The 26052-nt window shown below is 40.5% G+C and overlaps 1 protein-coding gene across 2 annotated transcripts in view; it reads right to left on the minus strand.

Moving 5' to 3' along the window:
• LOC138676468 (neuronal acetylcholine receptor subunit alpha-5) overlaps nucleotides 1-26052 on the minus strand; it is a 52423-nt gene that overhangs the window by 15254 nt on the left and 11117 nt on the right. For both annotated transcript variants that reach the window (XM_069765798.1, XM_069765797.1), the window contains 4 exons: nucleotides 13944-14101; nucleotides 10979-11023; nucleotides 8781-8890; nucleotides 3813-4644 (listed from right to left, as the gene is read on the minus strand). In XM_069765798.1, coding sequence (XP_069621899.1) covers nucleotides 3813-4644; nucleotides 8781-8890; nucleotides 10979-11005 — 969 coding nt within the window. In that variant the 5' untranslated portion in view covers nucleotides 11006-11023; nucleotides 13944-14101. The remainder of the gene's footprint in view (nucleotides 1-3812; nucleotides 4645-8780; nucleotides 8891-10978; nucleotides 11024-13943; nucleotides 14102-26052) is intronic.

Genomic DNA, 26052 nt, shown 5'->3' on the forward strand with positions numbered 1-26052 from the left:
CCGTGCAGACAGCCGTAAACGGCGCTGCAAGGCCCAAAAAAACCCCTCTAGGTTATCCTATGTAGTGTTTTTCCACAATTTAGCTGGAGACAGGTGGAAAAACACTAATAGGAATTTTTAAAAAAAATTTTTAAACAGGCTGCACTATTTGAAAAAAAGGAAATTTTTTTTCAAGGTATGAGGCAGTAACGCACCCTGAGCTGAATCCAACTGGCTATGGCTGCACACAGACTACAGGGCGAGCTGCGCTCACACAGAGACCGTGCAGACAGCTGTAAACGGCGCTGCAAGGCCCAAAAAAACCCCTCTAGGTTATCCTATGTAGTGTTTTTCCACAATTTAGCTGGAGACGGGTGGAAAAACACTAATAGGAAATTTTTTTTTTAAATTTTAAACAGGCTGCACTATTTGAAAAAAAGGGAAATTTTTTTCAAGGTATGAGGCAGTAACGAACCCTGAGCTGAATCCAACCGGCTATGGCTGCACACAGACTACAGGGCGAGCTGGGCTCACACGGAGACCGTGCAGACAGCCGTAAACGGCGCTGCAAGGCCCAAAAACCCCCCTCTAGGTTATCCTATGTAGTGTTTTTCCACAATTTAGCTGGAGACGGGTGGAAAGACACTAATAGGAAATTTGAGAAAAAATGTGCAGCAGGCTGCACTATGAGCAAAAAAGGACAACTGTGTGAGGCAGTGTGAACCCCCCCTGAGCTGAATATAACTGGGTATATGGCTGCACACAGACTACAGAGTGAGCTGCACACACACACACACACACACACACAGAGACCTTGCAGAACGCTGTTAAAACAGCGCTGCAAGGCAAGAGCAAGGTGAACAGTGAAGAACACACAGCGTTTTGCAAAATTAGCCTTGGGAAAGGAAAATAAAGCAATTAGCTATCTCAACTGGCCCTCAGTTAGAACACAGCGTCCTGTCCCTAACTGAAATCACAGCAGAGTGAGCGCAAAATGGCGGCAGCGTTTTTTATAGTGCAGAGTGACATCATTTCAGCAGCCAATCACAGCCTTGCCAGTACTTACATGCCCACCATGCTAAACAGGATGTGCCCACACTTCCATTCATTCCTCATTGGCTGCTGCGTTCAGTTTGAATTCTGGGAACTTCCGATTCCGGTATCCGATACGCGGGAAGTATCGGAATTCGGTATCGGAATTCCGATACCGCAAATATTGGCCGATACCCGATACTTGCGGTATCGGAATGCTCAACACTAATTATAAGTTCTACAACATTCAAGGCCAATGTCTCTATGTTTTATCATAGATTTTTCAATTAATATTTGATTATCCCCCACAAGGGAGAATTTGTGTCCATAGATGACCTTGAGGGAAAATCGCTGGGTAAACATAAAAAATAATGTACTATACATATGAATATCCTGAACTGTAAGTATTCATACTGAGCTTTTATGCATTTATTTGGCAATGAGTGATTACAGCTAAGAAAGAACAAGGGAAAGTCTGCAGAGGGCATTCTAAAGCCATACATGAGTGCAGGATAGGTCGGCTCTATGTCTACTCGCTCCTCACATGATAAGTCAGTTTGTCTAACAGAAATGCACTGCAGAATATTGTATGATGTAGTAATGTAAAGTAGAGATCCAGTAACGCAGAGAGATCAGGCGGCTGCTAGGGAGAAGAGCCAAATGGAACACTTACAGTGCCTTGTGAAAGTATTCGGCCTCCTGGAACTTTTCAACCTTTTCCCACATATCATGCTTCAAACATAAAGATACCAAATGTAAATTTTTCGTGAAGGCTCAACAACAAATGGAACACAATTGTGAAGTTGAATGAAATGTATTGGTCATTTAAAATTTTTGTAGAAAATCAAAAACTGAAAAGTGGGGCGTGCAATATTATTTGGCCCCTTTACTTTCAGTGCAGCAAACTCACTCCAGAAGTTCATTGTGCATCTCTGAATGATCCAATGTTGCCCTAAATGCCTAATGATGATAAATATAATCCACCTGTGTGTAATCAAGTCTCCGTATAAATGCACCTGCTCTGTGATAGTCTCAGAGTTCTGTTTGAAGCACAGAGAACATCATGAAGACCAAGGAGCACAACAGGCAGATCCGTGATACTGTTGTGGAGAAGTTTAAAGCTGGATTTGGATACAAAATGATTTCCAAAACTTTAAACATCCAAAGGAGCACTGTGCAAGCGATCATATTGAAATGGAAGGAGTATGATACCACTGCTAATCTACCAAGACCTGGCCATCCCTCTAAACTTTAATCTCAAACAAGGAGAGGACTGATCAAAGATGCAGCCAAGAGGCCCATGATCACTCTGGATGAACTGCAGAGATCTACAGCTGAGGTGGGACAGTCTGTCCATAGGACAACAATCAGTCGTACACTGTACAAATCTGGCCTTTATGGAAGAGTGGAGAGAATAAAGCCATTTCTCAAAGATATCCATAAAAAGTATTGTTTAAAGTTTGCAACAAGCCACCTGGGAGACACACCAAACATGTGGTAGAAGGTGCTCTGGCCAGATGAAACCAAAATCGAACTTTTTGGCAAGAATGCCAAATGATGTTTGGTGTAAAGGCAGCACAGCTCATCACCCTGAACTCACCATCCCCACTGTCAAACATGGTAGTGGCAGCATCATGGTTTGGTCCTGCTTTTCTTCAGCAGGGACAGGGAAGTTGGTTAAAATTGATGGGAAGATAGATGAGCCAAATACAGGACCATTCTTGAAGAAAACCTGTTGGAGTCTGCAAAAGACCTGAGACTGGGACGGAGATTTGTCTTCCAACAAGACAATGATCCCAAACATAAAGCAAAATCTACAATGGAATGGTTCAAAAATAAATATATTCAGGTGTTGGAATGGCCAAGTCAAAGTCCAGACCGCAATCCAATCGAGAATCTGTGGAAAGAGCTGAAAACTGCTGTTCACAAACGATCTCCATGAAACCTCACTGAGCTTGAGCTGTTTGCCAAGGAAGAATGGGCAAGAATTTCAGTCTCTCGATGTACAAAACTGATAGATACATACCCCAAGCGACTTGCAGCTGTAATCGCAGCAAAAGGTGGTGCAACAAAGTATTAAGTTAAAGGGGCCGAATAATATTGCACACCGCACTTTTCAGTTTTTGAATTTCCACAAAAATTTAAAATAACCAATAAATTTCGTTCAACTTCACAATTGTGTGCCACTTGTTGATTCTTCACCAACAATTTACATTTGGTATCTTTATGTTTGAAGCATAATATGTGGAAAAAGGTTGAAAAGTTGCAGTGGGCCGAATACTTTCGCAAGGCACTGTATATGGGGAAGGAAGAGCCGTTGTTTGACAATCACACTGTTCACACATTGGTGGTGCATATCTAGACTATATGACATATTAGAGAGGATCTCAGTTTTATAAATCAATCTGAATCTGTTATAATGGATGATTTTATTAAAATGTAAGAAATATTTTCCTTTTTTGTTAAATAAAAAGGTAGGATTTAGTGTGTCTGCTATTTTCCTTTCATTGAATATAGCAAGTCTACAGAGGGCGCATGTACTGTACATTGTGCAGAAACTAAATCTTCAAAAAACAGTGGGAAAAAAGAATAATGGGAATTGTTGGTGATTTTATTCATTTTCATTTATTATATTGCTCTTATAATTGAATAAAAGTGTATCTGGTTAAAAAGAGGGTTGTCTTCGTAAAACATCGCCTTCAACTATTTGTCATTTACAGTCTTCAAACTACTTGTAATCTAGTGACAAAGTGTAAGGTAAGCTGTATAATTTCATATAATTTTATGGAAAGTATACAAACCTCACGCACTTCATGCTCCTTTACTACGTGACGTGTTATATAACGGATAGAATCCAAAGCCGCTTCCAGTGTGTTCCTAGACTTGCCTGGTCCATTCACTATACCGGTGTCTTCATTTCGTGTAAAGTACCTGTCAACATGGCTCCTCATACATAGCAGTTTAGGCAGTTTGTGAAGAAAGATCTTTCGGACCCATGGGGCCATTGCATTATGTGTTGAAGAAGAGCGATTGTGAATATTTATAGCAAAAACTGTTATAACAATTGATAAAGTCACAAATATCATGGTAAACACTAAGTATTCTCCAATTAGTGGGATAACTTTGGAGGATGATGGAATTATTTCTTCAATCACCAAAAGAAAAACAGTCAGAGACACAAGCACAGATGTGCAAAGAGAGATCTTTTCTCCTTCATTGGAAGGAAGATAAAAAACGAGAATTGTTAAAAAGGAAAGTCCAATACAAGGAATTATGAGGAAAAGAGTATAAAATAGAGGCAAACGTTTGATAATAAAAGAGTAGGTGATGAAGGGGTACCAACAGCAGCCATCTGTTCGGTTCCCCTTGTTTCCTGTAGCAGTAACTATTTCCCATTCTCCATTATCAAAGAAGTCTCTCTTGTCTACATGAAAGTCCTCAATGATGATATCGACTTGTGATCCATCATAAGTCCAAGAACCAAACTTCATGGAACAGTTTTGAAGGTCAAATGGGAAAAACGTTACATCAATTGTACAGGAACTTTTATAATTTGCAGGTGGGGTCCAGCTGATTGTGCCATCATATCTCACCACAGCTTTTGTCACAGAGCCTTCAAAACGGCCATCAGCGCTAAAATAGAAGACAAGGATCAACATTTTATTTTTATGCACATTTATCAGTTTTCACCAGTTATTTACTTTACAATTTTTTGCTATTTTTCTTTTCAGTTTTTGGGGGGTTTGTAAGAAGTGTTCTTAAAGCGGCTGTCTGTCAGAAAATCTACCGTATATATATATCGCACAGTTCTACATTTTTTTCAATGCACAGTGGGTAGGAGTTTTCATGAAATTATATCCACTTTGCTGGGACAGATAAATGCAGCAGATTTTGTGCACAAAAAAAACATAGTGGAAAAAAGTGCAGTATTTACATTTTATGTGAACATGGCCTTACAGTTCAATGTACCGTATATACTCGAGTATAAGCAGAGATTTTCAGCCCATTATTTTGGGCTGAAAGTCCCCCTCTCGGCTTATACTCAAGTCATACCCAGGGGTCGGCAGGGGAGGGGGAGCGGGGGCTATCTAAATATACTCACCTACTCCTGGCGCGGTCCCTGCAGGTCCCTGCTTCTTCCAGCGCTGCATATTCTTCATGTACTAAGCGGTCACATGGTACCGCTCATTACAGTAATGAATATGCGGCTCCACCTCCCATAGGGGTGGGGCCGCATATTCATTACTGTAATGAGCAGTAACGGTGACTGCTCAATACAGGAAGAAGCTGTGACGGTGGAAGAAGCAGGAACGTGCAGGGACCGCGCCAGCAGTAGGTGAGTATATGGGGAGGGGAGCGCTGTGGGATATTTACCGCTCCTCGTTCCGGTGCGGCTCCGTCTTCAGCGTCCTCTGGCTGTGACGCTCAGGTCAGTGCGCGCCCTCTGCGTGAACGTCACTGCTGAAGATGGAGCCACACCGGAACGAGGAGCAGGTAAACATTGAAAGTGCTGGGGGTCCTGAGCGCAGAGAGGTGAGTATGTGATTTTTTTTTTATGGGGCCATAACGCTTGTGCAGCACTATATGGGGCAAGTGACTGTATGGAGCATCTTATGGGGCCATAACGCTTGTGCAGCATTATATGGGGCAAGTGGCTGTATGGAGCATCTTATGGGGCCACAACGCTTGTGCAGCATTATATGGGGCAAATATCTCTATGGAGCATCTTATGGGGCCCTTATTACCCTTTATGCAGGATTATATGGGTCATATTTTAATATGGAGCATCTAATGGGGCCCATCAAACTTTATGGAGCATTATATGGGGCTCCTGATTCAATATGGATATTTAAAAACACTTAACCTACTGATGTTTCAATTAATTTTACTTTTATTGGTACCTATTTTTTCTTTTGAAATATACCGGTAGCTGCTGCATTTTCCACCCCAGGCTTATACTCGAGTCATTAAGTTTTCCCAGTTTTTTGTGGCAAAATTAGGGGGGTCGGCTTATACTCGAGTATATACGGTACTTTAATTATCCCGTTGAGGCAATCTGCGTTAACAAGTATAGACTTTTGCCTTGGACTCAATCAATTGGTCACAACAGTGAGAGGCTACAAAAAATAATTATCTTCTTCTGGTGGATATAATGCATCTGATATTCAGTACATTGATTTATCATTCTTCATCCAGAGTTAGCTAGAGTAAAATGTGTCAAATTCATTAAGAGGTGGATGCTTCCTTATTAATTTGCTGCATCTTTCGGCTACCCTGCAGCTTGCAAAAAATATTTTGCAGACTGATAGAATGTCCCACTGCTGGAAGCTTTAGTGATCACATAGGAACATGGTCAATTCATCAAACTGTTTCAAATGTCACAAAACTTTTGCGCAAGTTGTAGTTGCACAAAATTGTTTTGACTTCAGAGGTTATTACGTCAGTTCCAGCTCACTCCACCAACTTTTTGAATTGTGAAATGAGAAAGCCCGGAGAGAGCATAGACGGGTGTAGCCAACAAATTCCTCATAATTTATTCCACAAAAATGTCAAAACTTCAACAGAAAGGTACTCCAGTCCGTTTCTTAAATCTCTTTAAAACACCTTGAAAAGCCACAATTATATAAAAATCTGAAAATTAACTAAACCACAAAACACAGCTTGAAAAAAGGTGCAAGTCATTTGTTGCAAATCAAAATTATTACTGTTTTAGGCAGCCGCCTAATCTAAGAAGCATCATTGTCAGAATCTCCCTGTTCTCTCCAACAGCTACAGGACCTTTTCCCTGCAACCAGAAAAAATGTAAAACCTGTTCATTCATAATAACCATGGACAAGATAAAGATCCCCAACTCACATTAGGACTGCAAGATCTCAGGTACTTTCCACTGCATCATATCTAATGTTGGGTATTTAATTAAATGTACCAAGTGTCCAACTGGGGGTCTGTATGTAGGGGAGACAGGGCAAAAGCTTAGAACAAGGATGAGTTCTCATCGCCACACAAAAAAAGAAAAAATAATAGATCTATCTGTGACCAAACATTTTCATATCCCTGATCGCCGCACCATGGACATGAAATTACTAGTATTAAAAGGTAATTGGGAGTATAAACTTATGACAACCTTTGACACGCTCAGAGGAGGAATGAATGTGTCGAATAGATTTGTCTTTCGACATCAACTAAAGGTACCTTCACACATAACGATATTGTTAACGATATCGTTGCTATTTGTGACGTAGCAACGATATCGTTAATGAAATCGTTATGTGTGACAGCGACCAACGATCAGGCCCCTGCTGGGAGATCGTTGGTCGCTGAATAAAGTACAGAACTTTATTTCGTCGCTGGACTCCCTGGAGACATCGCTGGATCGGCGTGTGTGACACCGATCCAGCGATGTCTTCACTGGTAACCAGGGTAAACATCGGGTAACTAAGCGCAGGGCCGCGCTTAGTAACCCGATGTTTACCCTGGTTACCATGCTAAAAGTAAAAAAAAACAAACACTACATACTTACCTACAGCTGTCTGTCCTCCAGCGCTGTGCTCTGCTCTCCTCCTGTACTGGCTGTGAGCCGGAAAGCAGAGCGGTGACGTCACCGCTCTGCTTTCCGGCTCCCAGACAGTACAGGAGGAGAGCAGAGAAGCAGAGCGCAGCGCTGGAGGACAGACGGCTGTAGGTAAGTATGTACTGTTTGTTTTTTTTTACTTTTAGCATGGTAACCAGGGTAAACATCGGGTTACTAAGCGCGGCCCTGCGCTTAGTTACCCGATGTTTACCCTGGTTACCGGCATCGTTGGTCGCTGGAGAGCGGTCTGTGTGACAGCTCTCCAGCGACCAAACAGCGACGCTGCAGCGATTCGGATCGTTGTCTGTATCGCTGCAGCGTCGCTAAATGTAAAGGGGCCTTAAGGAATGTGCTCTTCAGACCATTTGGGGGCATCATAATCCTGAACCAGAACCCAATCACAGGACAATAAAACTTTCACACTCCTTATCTATCAACTGTTCCAAAATTTACAGCCACAACTGTTTATCCCTCTCCCATAATGATAGTTGTAAGGCTACGTTCACATTTGCGTTGTGCGGGGCTGCGTCGGCGACGCAACGCACAACACAAACAAGAACGCATGCAAAACGCATAGTTTTGCGACGCATGCGTCCTTTTTTTGCCGGATTTTGGAAAAATGCATCTTGCTGCGTCCTCTGCACCCTAACGCTTGCAGCAAAAAAGACGCATGCATCGCAAAACGCATGCAAACGCATGTCCATGTGCCCCCATGTTAAATATAGGGGCACATGGCGCATGCGTCGCCGCGGCTGCGCCCGACGCAGCCCGGCAGAACGCTAATGTGAACCTAGCCTAACTTGTCTTATCTATTGCATTATTTCTGTGCCCTGTTGTACATAAATATGTGACTGTTCAGATTTTGTGTTATTCTATGCCTGATGAAGTGACCTGAGTAGTCTCGAAAGCTTGCAATTTGTTACCATCTTTTCAGTTAGCCATTAATAGGTATCAACCACTGAGGACTCTCAAATCTTATTATCTTTCTTGTAACAAATCAAAAAGTCTAGCGAGGTTAGATAAATGTAATGATGAATTGGGCAAATAAGTGGATATTGTATTTAACATTTGTATTTGTTTTATTATTTTTAGCAGCTAATATCCTACCTGTGATATGGTAATGCTATCAACAAAACTGAAGAGCTGTATTTGTCTTTCTCTTTAATACTATATTTTACACTGTGTTTTATGCACTTACTTATCATAAAGAACAATATCGGGAATCCAGATAGAATCTGATGGCACACGTATTGAAGTTATCCCGGCAAACTCCTTTGGAGCCCATCTTAGTTTAACATCTACCCACTCCTGAAGAGAAAAGAAAGTATAAATATAGGCATCACTTTTATGATTTTATTGTGATATTTCATAATTTCTGGTTCTCTGCCCTCCTTTACATGTCATGATTAGCTTTTTTTTAGGGCTGCTGTAATCATTTACCACTATTGCTACTATTGCTACATGTAGCTCTGAAGGTTTTTTAAAATACCACTCACACAAAGCTGCAGTAATTCCAGGGAATGCAACGTTTTTTGTAAAAAAAACCCCCCAAACGAACAAAAACCCAAACAAAAAAGCAAAAACCAAACATATTTTCTTTCCAATAATGTATATAAACTATTAATATGGCCATACAGGTTGTAATCTGCTGATTAGAGAGATATCTCTATGTCTCATATCAGACGAGTTGTGGATGAATCATATTTTATCACTTTATATAAATGACCTCTTCCAGGCTCTGGGGAGTACTCTGCCTGGAAGATAACTCTGCCCCCAAAGATTATTTTACATGAAGGGGGAGTTACCGGTGTGCTGAGTGATGAATACCAGTGATACCAGTGTGATGTATAATTGCCATTGTCTGCTCTCCTGATCTCGCTGCAGAGCTGTGTGCGATTATAACTGACACATCTGCAGGTTCCTCTCAGCTTCATTCTATGCAGTCTATGGAGGCTTCTACTCATACATTTTATCAGATTTGAACAGCATCTCTAGAATACTGACACATTTTTGACCCATCTGTTTTGACAGAGTATATTCATTTAAAACTGTCCAAACCTGTCCTAAGAGATCCTCCGTGCTCTACAACATGACACGTTCCTATATTTTTCTTTGCTCTAGTTTGAGAGAAAAGTGATTTAACATATGGCATATTGGACTTCTGGGAAACAACTAGCTCAGCTACACACCATTGTTTGTGATGTAAACGTACATTGACTGTTGTAAAAATGTCCTCTCATCCTATTAACGCATCAGTTCTTTTTCTCATCCCCAAAATAAATGGGCTGATTCTAGTCAGTGTGCTAGATCGGTTTTTCAATCATTTTTGGACCTTGCGTCCATTCCTACCATCAGAGTATCAACCATTTGTCTCTTATGAGTAAAAACCTGATAAAGGTTTCCAAAAGTTCTCCTAGTAACCAGCCAGTGAAAAATGGACAATATATGATTTTTTTTTTGTGGCCCAATTTACTTGAATGGACGAGTTTGATCCACAAATCCCATCAAATTTGGACTTGTCTGAAATAGGAGGAGCTATGGAGGAGCTGGGCAGGATGTGGCATGTCCACACTTTCCTGTCCAATTCATTAATGGCGTTTTGTACACCAGAAATGCTACTTCAGTCCTAACAGGAGTCCAATTCTGGTTGCTGTGCATGTAGGCACCCACCACTTATAAGATGCCTCTCTTACATGGTGTGCACCACTTAATGGTTTTGGTGTCTTGTACTCCATGAAGACTGGCATAGTGCGAGTGTGCACCACGTCAGTCTTAATGAATTAGCAACAGAGACAACATTGGTTAAATTTTAAAAATGTAAATCTCACACTGTGAATGAGGTCTTTAAGGCTATGGCCACAAATAGCATTTTTGCTGCTTTTTTATGCAAACTTTAAGCTGTGTTTGACAGTACCAGCAAGCCTATGAGATTTCAGAAATCTCATGCACACACATTTTTTTCTTTTCCTCACTGATTTGAAAAACTGCTGCGTTTTTTAAACTGTCACTTCTTTCAGCGTTTTTTTACCCATAGGAAACAATGGGTAAGTGCAAAAAAACTGAAATGCAGCAAAAAAATACAGGCATCAGGTGCAAAAATCTTAAGGAAGTTGCATCATGCTTTTTGGGGAGGGCACTAAAATTTATCAGCATGCAGAGGAGACAACAAAAACTCAACTTGTAGCAGCTTCGAGCAGGTTTTGCCTGCAGAAAAAAAAGACACCGCAAAAACGCAATATGTGAACACAGCCTAATAAATATAAGCAGATCTAGATTTTTTTTTGGGATAAGGCTTCAAATATGTCTGTAGTGCACATAACGTCCTCACTTGGCCTCACTCCCCACAATAAAATGTAACCAGTTACTTCACATTTCATTGCCAAGATTAATACATACTTGTTTTAGCCAAACATTAGTTGTCATCAGTTGATTTTTCTCATCCTGTAAAGGAAAAGAAACATTGTATTAATTATTTGAAATTAAAATTTTACTATCAATACTGTTTTATTAACATACTAGATGGTGGCCCGATTCTAATGCATCAGTGTTGTGGAATATGTATGTAGATTATTTATGGAGATTTAAGAATAATGCAATGAATACACTGAATTTTCCGGGTAAAATATATTCTCTCCTTCACAGACTGTCCTCCATGTTATTCTCTCCCTCACAGACTGTCCTCCAAGTTATTCTCGCCCTCACAGCCCACGTAGTATATAGCAGAGCCCACATAGTATATAGCAGAGCCCACGTAGTATATAACACAGCCCACGTAGTATTTAACACAGCCACGTAGTATATAACACAGCCACATAGTATATTGCCCAGCCACATAGTATATAGCACAGCACCCGTAGTATATAGCACAGACACATAGTATATTGCCCAGCCACATAGTAAATAGCACAGCCCACATAGTATATTTCCCAGCCATGTAGTATATAGCACAGCCACATAATATATAGCACAGCCACATAGTATATAACAGAGCCCACGTAGTATATAGCAGAGCCACGTAGTATATAACACAGCCACATAGTATATTACCCAGCCACATAGTATATAGCACAGCACCCATAGAATATAGCACAGACACGTAGTATATTACCCAGCCACATAGTAAATAGCACAGCCACGTAGTATATTGCCCAGCCACGTAGTATATAGCACAACCACATAGTAAATAGCACAGCCCACATAGTATATTGCCCAGCCACGTAGTATATAGCACAGCCACGTAGTATATTGCCCAGCCACATAGTATATTGCTCAGCCACGTAGTATATTGCCCAGCCATGTAGTATATTGCTCAGTCACGTAGTATATTGCTCAGCCACGTAGTATATTGCCCAGCCATGTAGTATATTGCTCAGAAATGTAGTATATAGCACAGCCAACGCAGTATCTAACACAGCCCATGTAGTATATAGCAATGTGGGCACCATATCTCTGGTAAAAAAGAATTAAAATGAAACATAGTTATATACTCACATTCCGTCAGCCCCCGGATCCAGCCGAGGTGTTTACCGATGCTCCTCGCAACGTTCCGGTCCCAAGAGTGCATTGCGGTCTCATGAGATGATGACGTAGCGGTCTCGCAAGACCGCTGCGTCATCATCTATTGACACTGCAATGCATGGACCGGTCACCGGAGCATCGCGAGGAGTGGGAAAGGCCTGGGTTGGTTCCAGAAAATGAGTATATAATGATTTTAAATTTTTGTTATTATTTTTAACATTAGATCCCGCGCCAATGTCGCTGATTGGGTGCGACCAATCAGCGAAGCGTGATTTAAATCCCGTGCCAATGTCACTGATTGGTCGCGCTGGCTGGGTGCGAGCAATCAGCGAAGCGGTCTTTAAATCCTGCGGCAATGTCGCTGATTGGTCGCGCCGGCTGGGCGCGTACAATCAGTGAACCGGGATTTAAATCCCACGCCAATGTCGGTGATTGGTCGCGCTAGCTGGGCGCAAGCAATCAGCGAAGTGGGATTTAAATCCCACGCAAATGTCGGTGATTAGTCGCGCCAGCTGAGCACGAGCAACCAGCGAAGCGGGATTTAAATCAGCGAAAAGGTGGGACCGGAGCATCGCGAGCTGCAGGAAAAGCTGCTGTGGAGACGAGGTTAGGTGAGGATTTCACGATTTTTAATTTTTTAATTTTTTTTTAACATTATATCTTTTTACTATTGATGCTGCATAGGCAGCATCAATAGTAAAAAGTTTGTCACATAGGGTTAATAGCATTAACAGACTGCGTTAAACCGCGTTATGCCGTGGTGTAACGTAGTCGGTTTTGCGGACAGCTACAACGGTATGTGGGCGGCGGGCGCTGACTGGGGAGGGAGTATAGAGGGGGCACTGACTGCATGGGGAGTAGGGAGCGGTCAGACTGTGCCTGTCGCTCCCAAGAGTGCATTGCGGTCTCGCGAGACAGCACGTTATCTTCTCGCGAGACCGCAATGCATGGATCGGTCACCAGAGCGTCGCGAGGAGTGGGAAAGGCCTCGGCTGGATCCGGGGGGGCCAACAGAGGGTGAGTATATAATGATTTTTTATTTTTTTTATTATTTTTAACATTAGATATTTTTACTATTGATGCTGCATAGGCAGCATCAATAGTAAAAAGTTGGTCACACAGTGTTAATAGCAGCGTTAACAGAGTGCGTTACACCATGGCATAACGCAGTCGGTTAACGCTGCCATTAACCCTGTTTGAGCGCTGACTGGAGGGGAGTATGGTGCGGGCACTGGCTGTGGGGAGTAAGGAGCGGCCATTTTGCCGCCGGACTGTGCCCCTCGCTGATTGGTCATGGCTGTTTGCCGTGACCAATCAGCGACTTGGGATTTCTGTTACAGACAGATAGAAAGACAGACAGACAGACAGAAAGACAGAAGTGACCCTTAGACAATTATATAGTAGATGAAATGTTTGAGCGCGTGAAAAAAAAAATCTGGATATATATTTAGGTACAGACAAAAGTGTTGACTTTTTTTTAGACTAATGAAAGCAGTAATGATATAAATTCACAAAGTAAAATGTCATTTTAACAACGATAATATACAGCATGAAAGTAAATGGAAGCAATGGATAAATTATTAATGAGGCACGTGTGGCTTTGAAGTGTAAAATACTCCTGTGTTAAATTATTTAAACCAAGTTGCATGTAAGATCTTTAATACAAAGTCAGTGAAGGTGTCTGCTTTATTTTAATATACTCCTCTCTTTCATATCCAGATGATCAAATATTTCAGGGCCATAATTGCATTTGATTAAAATGCAAAAAAAAAGAGGAGAAGAAGAGATATCTGACATGTAATTTTATAAACCGCAATAGTAGAAAGAATATTACTATACATACTACATCCACGAGCTGTGTAATTGCAAGGCCAAACTTTACTTTCACAGTGTCATTTAAGTGCTCAACAGGACGGACCCACTTCTGGTAATCTTGTTGTTGAAATAAATATTTGAATAATCTGTCTTCACTTTTTGCTATGAACGACGGTTCGGAAATTCCTACAAAAAGAGGGAAAGAAAATAATATATGATTGAGAGATACGGTAAGTGTTGAATTGTTAGGCTATTTTCACACTTTGCAGATTCCACTGCGGATTTTTCCGCAGCAGAATTCCAAAATCCGCAGTGAAAACCCTTCGCGGTTTTTACTGCGGATTTATCGCGGTTTTTACTGCGGTTTCTTCTGCGGATTTTCATCTGCAGTTTTCTATTGGAGCAGGTGAAAATCCGCAGAAAAGAAGTGACATGCTGCGGAATGTATTCCGCAGCGTTTCCGCGCGGTTTTTTCCGCAGCATGTGCACTGCGTTTTTTGTTTCCCATAGGTTTACATTGTTCTGTAAACTCATGGTCAAATCCGCTGCGGATCCGCAGCAAAGTCCGCAAAGTGTGAATATAGCCTTACACTGCTATGGCTGCTGAATTTTGCTTGCTTTAGACTCAGCTATACAGCTGGTACAATATTATGGATGGCTCTCTGACTGGCACAATCTGATGGCTGATTATCTGCAGGTATTCTAGAAGGATTGTATGATGTACACTTCTTCATGGGCGTGCGTGCAGTAATAGCTGTAAGGCCACATTCGCACGTTCAGTATTTGGTCAGTATTTTACCTCAGTATTTGTCAGCCAAAACCAGGAGTGGGTGATAAATACAGAAGTGGTGCATATGTTTCTATTATACTTTTCCTCTGATTGTTCCACTCCTGGTTTTGGCTTACACATACTGATGTAAAATACTGACCAAATACTGAAGTGTTCTATACACTTTTACTTTTCCACGGTTGATGCTCCTTAGGGCTCTTTCAGATGTCTGTGAATGCTGGTCCAATCTCTGATGGCAATGCATGGACTGACTGCCCGTTTCTCAACCTGAGCGTGACCGCTTCAAATATTTCAATGAGGTTGTCACGCTCAGTTCGGGAGACATGCTCTCAGTCCGTGCACTGCGTTTCGAGATCGGACTGATGTTCACGAAGATCTGAAAGGGCCCTTACTTCAATTGAAAGCAGTGACACTGCATGGCAGCATTATATGTGCTAAAATGAGTAGGCTAATTCTACAAAATCACCAAAAGAGATATCAAAATAAGGAAGGTCGCAGATGACTTCTATAAACTGCTCCTTAAAGAAACCCTTCCCCAGGGGTTTTATGATTAGTCAAAAAAGACAGAGGGACCTTTTTACTATTTCGGTCTAACAGAGATGAAATAATCAATCCAATGCAAATTTTAGGAATTTGCTAAACCCGGCAAAATGGAACAATTTGCAATTTGATTCATACAAATCGCCAAAAATGGTTGCTTCTATTTTACACATTGCAGAGGACTGCATCAGCCAGAGAAGGCTGTCATACACTTTGGTGAGGGCTTCTGCTTAATGCCTTGTAGTTATTACTTGACATGTAACTGCACAGCCAATCAGAAGGGACTACTACAGCCTGTATAAAAGCAAAGGCAGAGAATACAGCATTGCAGTATCCATTTTTATGTGAATCTACTTAGTGAAAGGATATTATAGCTCACAGCTTAGCCATAGAGAAGGTTATATAAAACACAGTGAATAAAACATTATAGTGTGTGACAGCACAGCAATGGAGAGTGGTTACCTTCTGTTTACCCATAGCCAATATGTCGAGGTCACTTTTACAATACAAAGATAAATCTTGTGTTAGGCTACGTTCACATTTGCATTGTGCGCCGCTGCGTCGGCGACGCAACGCACAACGCAAATAAAATCGCACCAAAACTCACGCAAAAATGCTGCGTTTTGCGACGCATGCGTCGTTTTTTGCCGAAATTTGGACGCAAGAAAAATGCAACTTGTTGCGTTTTCTGTGCCCGACGCTTGTGGCAAAAAAAACGCATGCGTCGCACAACGCAGCACAACGCATGTCCATGCATCCCCCATGTTAAATATAGGGGCGCATGACGCATGCGTCGCCGCTGCGTCGCCCGATGCAAACACGCAAAACGCTAATGTGAACGTAGCCTTAAAGAGCTTGAAAGGGATTGAATGCAGTCATTGCAGACTTCTAAGTGTTGCACACGACTTTTTGAAGGCAATTGGAATACTTGTGATTTGCATCAAATTGTTGCACTGTGAATCAAATTTGGGGGACATTCACAAAGATTCACCCATCTCTAAAGTCTAACACTCAATCTAACATAGTTTGATAGGTTTGGTGAATCCTTGACCTACATTAAACTCAATTTCCAATTTTATACCAGCTCTTGGGTGCTATACTTTAAAACAGTATCCTTTGCCAAAAATCTGGTGCATGTAAGTAAGAAATCTGGTGTCTCTTACAGCTTGAAAAAAATGGTGGCCTCATTCCTAGACACTCTTACAAAGTGATGTATTTCTTTTCAGAGTGTCCATAATGTTGGTGTGTGGCCTGATCTGTGCAAGAACAAAAGACTTGTGTAGGGAGAGAACTGCATAAGCATCTCTATCTAAACCTGACATTGATCAGTTAGCTGAACTAATAGCTGTAGGACAGTCCATGATGTCCCTGTTCTGTGTGCGTGTATACAGTATGTGTGTGTGTGTGTGTGTATGCAGCAGGGATGTGTGTGGCAATGCTGAAGAAGTGTGTGTATGTGTGCAGAATAGTTGTATATGCCTATGTGTGGTTGGGGCAGGATGTATGCAGCTGAGGTGTGTGTGTGAGTGTCACAGGTGGATTATAATGAGGGCAATCTGAACTACCGCCAGGGGGCCAAGGCTCCAAAAGAGCCAATGGCCAGATTGACCTCAATATAATAATTTGTGTGCCACCATCAACAGCGCATATCTCCAGACAGGGAGCTTTCCTGAAGTTACATTGCCAACAATACAAAATGGCAGCGCAGCTCCAGGAGAGCTCTTGTCACCTTTTCTGGGACATGCTTCAGCCTCGCTGACGTGATGACGTGACATGTATTAACTGTATTCATTTTCCACAAGAAAAAGTGTAACTGTAAAAAATTGTATGGAGAGGTAAGTATTAAAAACATATTTTTTCAATAAAATGAGTGAAATAGGGGTGAGACAAAGAAAATGATAATGAATAGAGGTTGGGGGTGGGAGACAGGAAATTATAATGAATTGAGGGTGGGGAAAAGGAGAGAGGATATGACATAATGAACTGGGGGAATGAGGAGAGCAGGACTTGCACAGTGGTTGAGGATTCAGGGCAAGAACTGAATTGGGAGAAAGAGTAAAATGGCTAATTATTGTTAATGGGGAGCACAGTAGTGAATTATCAATTTACATTTGGAATGGTGGCTTGCATAATAAATAATTATATTTTAACCCCTTGATCTTTTTTTTTTGGTTTTGCATTTTCTTTTTTCGCTCCCCTCCATCCCAGAGCCATAAATTGTTTATATTTCTGTCAATTTAGCCATGTGAGGGCTTATTTTTTTCGGGATGAGTTGTACTTTTGAACAACATCATTGCTTTTATCATGTCATACTAGAAAACGGGAAAAAAATTCCAAGTGCAGTGAAATTGAAAAAAAAGTGCAATCCCACACAGGTTTTTTGTTTGGCTCTTTTGCTAGGTTCGCTAAATGCTAAAACTAACCTGCCATTATGATTCTCCAGGTCATTACGAGTTTATAGACACCAAACATGTCTAGGTTCTTTTTTGTCTAAGTAGTGAAAAAAGATTCCAAACTTTGCTCTAAAAAAAAGAGAAAAAAATTCGACAATTTTCCGATACCCGTAGCGTCTCCATTTTTCGTGATCTTGGGTTGGGTGAGGGCTTATTTTTGTGTGCTGAGCTGATGTTTTTAGTGATACCATTTTGGCATAGATATGATCTTTTGATTGCCCGTTATTGCCTTTTAATGCAATGTCGCAGCGACCAAAATACGTAATTCTTGCGTTTTGATTTCTTTTATTGCTACGCCATTTAGCGATCAGGTTAATCCTTTTTTTATTGATAGATTGGGCAATTCTGAACATGTTGATATCAAATATGTTGGTTTGATTTTTTTTTATTGTTTTATCTTGAATGGGGCAAAGGGGGGGGGGTGATTGGAACTTTTATATATTTTTTTCATATTTTTAAAAACATTTTTTTTACTTTTGGCATGCTTCAATAGCCTCCATGGGAGGCTAAAAGCTGCCACAACTTGATCGGCTCATGTACATAGAGGCGATGCTCAGATCGCCTCTATATAGCTGAATTGCTGCGCTGGCCACAGGGTGATGCTCACAGCAATCCGGCATCAACAACCATAGAGGCCTCTGGTTATCATGCCGATGCACCGATGACCCCCTATCACTTGACGGGGGTCACCAGTTCGCGTATTTCCGTCCCGGTGGCCGGAAGCACACATTAAATGCCACTGTCAGAGTTTGACAGCAGCATTTTAATAGTGAATAGTTACTAATAGTTACTATTGAGGGAAGTGGGTGCCTGTCTGTTTTCAGCGGCGCAGTGTGGAGGATTCCTTATTCAGGACACATACGTGTACTTGTATGTGACCTTTTTTATTTTCAGGGTCTTGATGATAAGTGTGGCAAACTCTGCTGTGCAGTGACTGAATCACATCATTAGGATATTGACATGAAGGTTGACAAGATGAAGAAGAAACAGGCAGTAATCAGACAAGACATCAGCGGTAAATTACTGGATGTAACTATTTACCGTATGTGTAATCTACAGAAGTGCACTAGAGCACTGTGCATTAATCACATGACCTATCACATGATCTTTGCAGAAAATAATGTGTCATGTCACATAATACTTCTAGTCCTGGGAGGGTTGCCCTCTAAACTGCCCAAGGCCCTGACAACTCTTCATCTACCTCTGGTGAGTGAGCATCAGTGCTCTGTATGTGTACTTATGCAACATACCAACATACCCTTGCAGCGGTGACAGCCAGGGTTCGCCGGAGGGGTGAGGGGTGTTTTTTATTTTTATTCTTTATTTTTTACATGAATATGGATCCCAGGGCCTGAAGGAGAGTTTCCTCTTCTTCAGACCCTGAGAACCATACGCACCGCACACGCCGAAAATGACTGGGAACTTATAGGAACTTCCGATTCCGATTTCGCAAAAATATCGGAACACGGTATCGGAATTCCGATACAGCAAATATCGGCCGATACCCGATACTTGCAGTATCGGAATGCTCAACACTAGTTGTGTGTATATGTACTTTGCAGAGTTGTCAGTGTATGTGATATGAATGCAATGTGTGTATAACGCACATGTCACATAAAAACGCTAACAGGAGCTTGCTAGTTAATATCTCCCCCATATACTTCTTTAGTGTGCAAGTTAGTGGTATCCTCCACTCCACTTTTGTACTTCACCAGGGGAGTTTTAATTAGAAGACAACATGTTTTTTATTAACTGATATCTAAGTCTGGGCTTCATCTGAATGCAAGTTACATCCTATAATCTAAATTGATACACTGCAGATGTTTTATTTCAGATTCATGGGACAGTTGCAGAACTTTCTACAAAAGAGTGAACTCACTGTAAGGTATCCTCACATGTTGTGTATTTGCTGTGGATTTTGTTGCAGAAAATTCTGCCACTGACCCGTTCATTTAAAAGAACCAAATTCAGATGAACTGAGCCACATTTCATTTATAAAAGTTTCTACAAGAAAATCCACAGCATATATTATTAAATATGTATCTTAAAATTTTGCTACTCATCCCATAAAAATCAAGCCTTCTTACAGCTATGTCATATAGCGAAGGTATGGTATGTGGAATGCAAAGATGAAAAATGGAAAAAAAAAATCGCTGTTAATGGGAAACTGTCAGCAAGTTCATGGTATGTAATCTGAAGACAGCATTGGGTAGAGCCTGAGAGACTGATTTCAGGGTGGTGTCACTTATTAGGCTGTGCACTGTTATTTCAATATAATGAGTGTTTTAGCAGCAGGAGAATATCACTGCATGACTATCTGCCTGCATGCATCCTAGTCTAACTCCACCTCCAGCACTGATTAGCATTTCAATGTCAATATACAATGTACATAATGTAGACAGCCTGGTGTGGGAGGGTTCAGCTTTCGGAGCTCTGCTACATGTTACATCTAAAAACTCTGATAATTCACAAGTGCTACACAGAGTAAACTAATTGACACATCACTGAATTCGGGGTCTCTTTTCCTACTGAGCCCTTCCACCAGCTGCTGACACCTAGAACAGCTGATTGGCAGGGGTGCCGGGTGTCACACTCCCACCAATCAGACATTAATGACCTTATCCTAAGGATAGGTCATCAATGTTAAAGGAGTGGACCACCTCTTTAAACAGTTTTCTTAATAAATTATTATATGTATTGTATCAGCAGTCTGACCTTTTGCCACAGATACAGGGGCTTTTATTAACAGTAAGTGTGGCAAGTATGGCTCAGGTTTTCATAGAATTGAGATCTGGGGAGTTTCCTGGCCGTGGACCCAACGTTTCACAGTTTTGTTTAGCGAGCTACTTAATTATCACTTTTGCCTTGTGTCATGGTTTTCTTATCATGCTGGAAAAAGCATTATTCATAATCAAATTGATTTCTATCATTGGGAGAGGATGCTCTTGGATGATGTTTATTCATTACAGTGTTTTCAGGCAACATTGTGAATGAATCTTTTCCTTTGGATGAAAAGCAACCCCACACATGAATTGTCTCAGGTTGCTTTACTGTTGGCATGACACAGGGCTCATGGTAGCGGTCATTTGTTCTTCTAAGGACAATCATTCTTCCAGATGTCCTAAACAGTCTGTAGGGGGCTTCATCAGGAAAATAACTTTACCTCAGTCCTCTGATGTCCAATCTCTATATTTTCTGTAGAATGCCAGTGTGTTCTTGATGTTTTTTATTAAGAGACATGGCTTCTTTGCTGCCATTCTTGACACCAGGCCTGACTCCAAAAGCTTTCACCTCAATGTACATATCGATGAACTGACACCTGCCTGCTGCCATTCCTGAGCAAGGTCTAAACTAGTGTTGAACCGATCCTGTAGATAAATCATCTTTAGGAGATGGTTCTGGCACTTGCTAGACTTTATCGGGCACCCTGAAGCCTTTTTCACAGCAAATGAATCTCTCTCTTTGAAGGTCTTGATAATCCAATATATGATTTAGGAACAATCATATTAGCGGCAATGTCCTTGCCTGTAAAGCCCCTTCGAAGTAATGCAATGATTGCTGCATGTGCTTCCTTGGCGATAACCATGGTTAGCAAAAGAAAATAATTATTTCAAGCACCAGCCCCCTTTTAAAGCCACTAGTCTACTTTTGTTCAATCAGCATGATATAGTGATATCTGTAGCCATGTCCTCATTAACATTTTCTCCTAAAAAGATTACGGACATCATGGAATCAGGTGACTTTGTGGCAGGGCTAAAAGTCAGCGTAAATGTTTATTTAGTGGTTAAGTTAATCATGGCATAGAATGACTTTGATGAGATGAACTGCCAAAAATTGCACTCTTCAAATCAATCTAGTAGTGGTAAATTGCCACTATAATTTGTGAAAAACAAATTTGTGCCACTCTCAAATCTTTTTGCTATGACTTTACCCTTCAAATCCTTCCAACTGGGGATGTAATTAGTAATTAGTGATTGGCGAGTGTACTCGTTGCTCGGGTTTTCCCGAGCATGCTCGGGTGACCTCGGAGATTTAGTTTTCATCCTGGCAGCTGCATGATTTACAGCTACTAGCCTGCTTGATTACATGTGGGGATTCCGTAGCAACCAGGCAACCTCCACATGTACGTAAGCTGGCTACTAGCTGTAAATCATTCAGCTGCCATGATAAAAACTAATTCTCCTAGCACTAAAAAATACTCGTAGGTCACCCGAGCGTGCTCAGGAAAACCCAAGCAACGAGTACACTCGCTCATCACTACTCGTAATAATAGAAGGCTCAGGGCGCTGGCATTCAAGTGCTAGCTGAGGAAGTTTGCCCTTATTTAGCTGCCAGAATACTGACATGGATACCACATGAGGGTGCTGCTAATGATTTTTCTCAATTCTACTATCTACTTCTATGCCTATAAGTAGTATAACTGTCAATCCCTGTAATTCATTACTGATCTTTACTAGTCAAGCTTTAGATTGCTCCTGTTGTGCCATGATCATCCCTTCCAAATTGTGCCCCTATATTTCTGTGGAAGTATCCATGAAACTCATTCCCCTATGAGAAACTGTAACTGTTATGCGTGCCTTCCTAAGCTGTTCGAGTTTGCTAGCACTAATGTGTAAACTTCAATTTCAAATATAATTTATGTTTTATACTTTTGCTATAAAAAAAAAAACCTTTGCTGGTGAAGGAAAGGAGAGAAATTTAATTTTCTGCAGTCTTTGCAAGGTAAAACTTGTAGAGTAATGACTACAGAGTGCTAAGTTACATTTTAGCAGTTGCTTCGCTATTTCATATTAGCATACATATCTCCAAACCAAAGATATATTTTGAAGGCCACTTCCATGTTTTGTATAAATAATACTGATCAGAGCAGTCAGTTAGGATGGTAATAGCTTCTCATTCTTCAACTCAATTAAGATGCATTTGTGCCTGGCTTAGTAAACAGCACAAGAAATTGAATTAAGACCTGAAGCATAGGCTGCAGATGGACTTTAATAGACTAATTCTGAAATTTCATTTCAATGTCTAGAGTCAAACAAGATGAGAAGAGGAAAAATCGTTAAGGTTTCATCCAGAAAATGCAGATGATTTTTATCCAGTTTTCATCCATCTGTCCGTTTTTCAATGTGTTTATGAAGTCCGTGTGCGATCTGTTTTCATAAATCCACATGAAAAATGAGCATGATCAAATACAGCTTCCTAATAGAAATGTATCCCTAAAAATCAGATGTCACATCCAAGCCTTAGAAGTCAATTTTTTATTTCACGGACATTCGGACCAAGAGAAAAATGGTTTATATGAACAGCACTATTGAATAACATAGTGCATGGACAATACCCTACCCTATCAAAAATTGGACAGTACACATCCAAATTATAAGCTCTTTTGTATGAGCCCTAAAGCATAGTGTTACCAATAACATATAGGAAGAGAAACTATTTTTCTCTCATTTTGCAATGGCCATGATATCCAGCAAAATATTTCCTGCATATTATTAACCCAAAATACACATACTTAAAACTGTTTCAGTGCAAATTTAGTTAAAGTCATATGATAGAGATTTTTCTACTTTAACATTGGAGTTCCATTGGTGGGAAAATAATGTAAATAAGAGCAAATCATTAAAACAAAATCAGAAAATGTTATATTTGACTAATACAAAAATACAAAAAGATACTACTCAAACATCACCTTTTATGATATTAATTACCTTTACATGTAAATCCATACCATACAAAAAGACATATGTATATGTTAATGAAAGCACTAAAGCTAAAATGGAAAAACTTCATAGAGTGCCAAATTGAAAATAAAAGAACCAGTACACAGTACTGTACAAAGGCGTAAAGAAGCACTCCCATCAAAATTGTTATCTTATTAATATCTTGCAATTATCATATCATATTGCACTGTGTACATACAATTGCTAATTTAGCCTTTCTACCCAGTTAATTCTTCTCCTTTCCATTAGGTCTATGACATCACGTAATTAAACACTGATTCTCTGAATCATTCTACACTCTATGTAGAAACAGGAGGTCAATATTCTTGTATGAGTCATAAGTCACTACAAAAGTCCTTGGCAGGAGTGAGGAGCAGAGCAGCTGGGTCAGGAGTTGAAGATGGGAATGATGAATGCAGGGACAAGAGACTTCCTGCTTCTACATGGAGCAAAGAGAACAATTACATAGGTAGAAGGACAAAATGAGCAATTGTAAATACACCGTGCTCTATAATGTGATGAATTCAATATATTGAGAGGACAAAAACTGAAAAGAGTGATTATTTCAGGAATGTATGGAAAAATGCTGCAAAATAATAATGCTTTTAAAAACAGATGTGTAAATAATTTATTTTTATCAAATAATAAAATGCAAAGCGATGAACAAACAAGAAATTCAAATCTAATCAATACTTGATCACTATTTGCCTTCAAAACAGCGTCGATATTCCTAGGTACACTCAAACGCACATTTTAAAGGAACTCAGTAGGAAGTTTCTTCCCTTCTGAAGATCACTACATATTGTACATTGCAGATCTTCCATTTAGCCTGTGTGTTTTTGTCCCATAATACATGGATTTGGTTTCCTTTGGTGCTGAAAAGGTTAATAACTATTTATATGCTGGTCAGAAACATGCCACTCCATTTCAGCTACTTCTTATCTGATGGTTAACTCTTCCTATAAAACATGGTCAGACCCTCTCTTCCTTGCCAGTGAAAGCTCTGCTTCCTTGCTCTTAGGAGAGGTTGTGCTCAATAGGAGTTAATTGTTGCTATTGGAGATTTGTCTTCCTGTGCTTTATGCTTAAGCTAAGTGTTTTGGAGATAAGTTGTTGTATAGGAATTCTGTTGTATATGTGTGTTTATCTCCTGGTCTTAGTTTTTTCCTCTCTGTCCCTATCCTCCTTAATATTGTTGATAGGTGCTTTTGTATGATAGAGGGTTTGTGTTATCCCTATTTTGTCTTGTGTGGCTTGTTCACATTACATTTCTGTCCCAAGATCCATGGGGTTGGGGAGGAAACAACCCAGGGATTAACAGGAGCATAGGGAAGTTGGAAACTCGGGCCTCTCTACCATCAATGGTACCGCTGAGAAGAGGGAAAGTTAGGTTCCCAGATCTAGAGACAATTTGAGGTCCTCCCTCCACTGCCTAAGACTGTTACAGCGTTACCCTTTTGGGACTTCTTAATCTTCCTTATCTTGAAGTTAATTCTTATTGACATAACCTCAATGGTCATTGGATTAATGTCCTGCTGCACAATAAATTTGGAGTCAATCGATGCCTTCCTGATGGAATTGCATAATGGATAAATCTGCCTGTATTTCTCCACATTGAAGACTGTAGTCACAGTTTTCAACCAAGAAAATGTAGAAGATAAAAGACATGCTTATTTTTTTTTTCAAAACAGCTCAGAACTGTCAGTAACCAGTGGGACACAGCTACACCCGTCTACTGTCCAGAAATAGTCTTCATGAAAGGATTGCAGCCAAAAACCTTACCTTTGACATGGAAGCAAAACCCAAGTGACTCAAGTATGACCAAAAATATATGAACAGGGCTGCAGAAAAAAATAGTAAGTCCTCTGGATTGATGGGTCAAAATTGGAAATATTTAACTGCAACAGAAGACAGTTTATTCACTGAATTCATGGAGAGTGCTACAATAATGAATGTCTGCAGGCAACAGTGGATCATGATGGAGATTACTTGCAAATTTGGGGCTGGCTTTCAGTGAATATAGGTGGGGATTTGGTCTGGATTAATGGTATCCTCAATGCTGAGATATAAAGGCAGATAGTTATCTGTCTATACAATATCAAACAATACCATCAGGGAAGCATCTGATGGGCTCCAAATTTATTCAGCAGCGAGACAATTATCACAAACATGCAGCTAATGTCATTAAGAATTGCCTTCAGCATAAAGAAGAACATGGATTCTTGAAAGTGATGATATGATAAGCTGAGAGCACTTATCTCAACATCATATGGTATCTTTGGTATTAAATGAAGAGACAGAAGGAGCTGACTGTATCCACAGAAGATCTGTAGCTCTCCAAGATGTTTGAAAAAATCTCAGATTGTAATCTTGCGTGCAGGACCCTCATTTCTCTTGGTATCTGTTGAACTACACTGTACAGTTGCTCATTTTGCTCTTCTAACAAATTAATTCTTATGCTTTCTATTGAGTTCTATGACCTCATGTGATTAAAAGCTTACTAGCTGAATCCTTCTAAGCTCTATATAGAAACAGGAGGTCAATTTTCTCTGCACAAGTCATCAGTCACTGTAAAAAGTCCCTGGCAGGGGGGAGGAGGGTGCAGCTGGGTCAGGAATTGAGGAGTGGGGATGA

Source organism: Ranitomeya imitator, chromosome 4, assembly GCF_032444005.1.
Source record: "Ranitomeya imitator isolate aRanImi1 chromosome 4, aRanImi1.pri, whole genome shotgun sequence".
Lineage (NCBI taxonomy): Eukaryota > Metazoa > Chordata > Amphibia > Anura > Dendrobatidae > Ranitomeya > Ranitomeya imitator.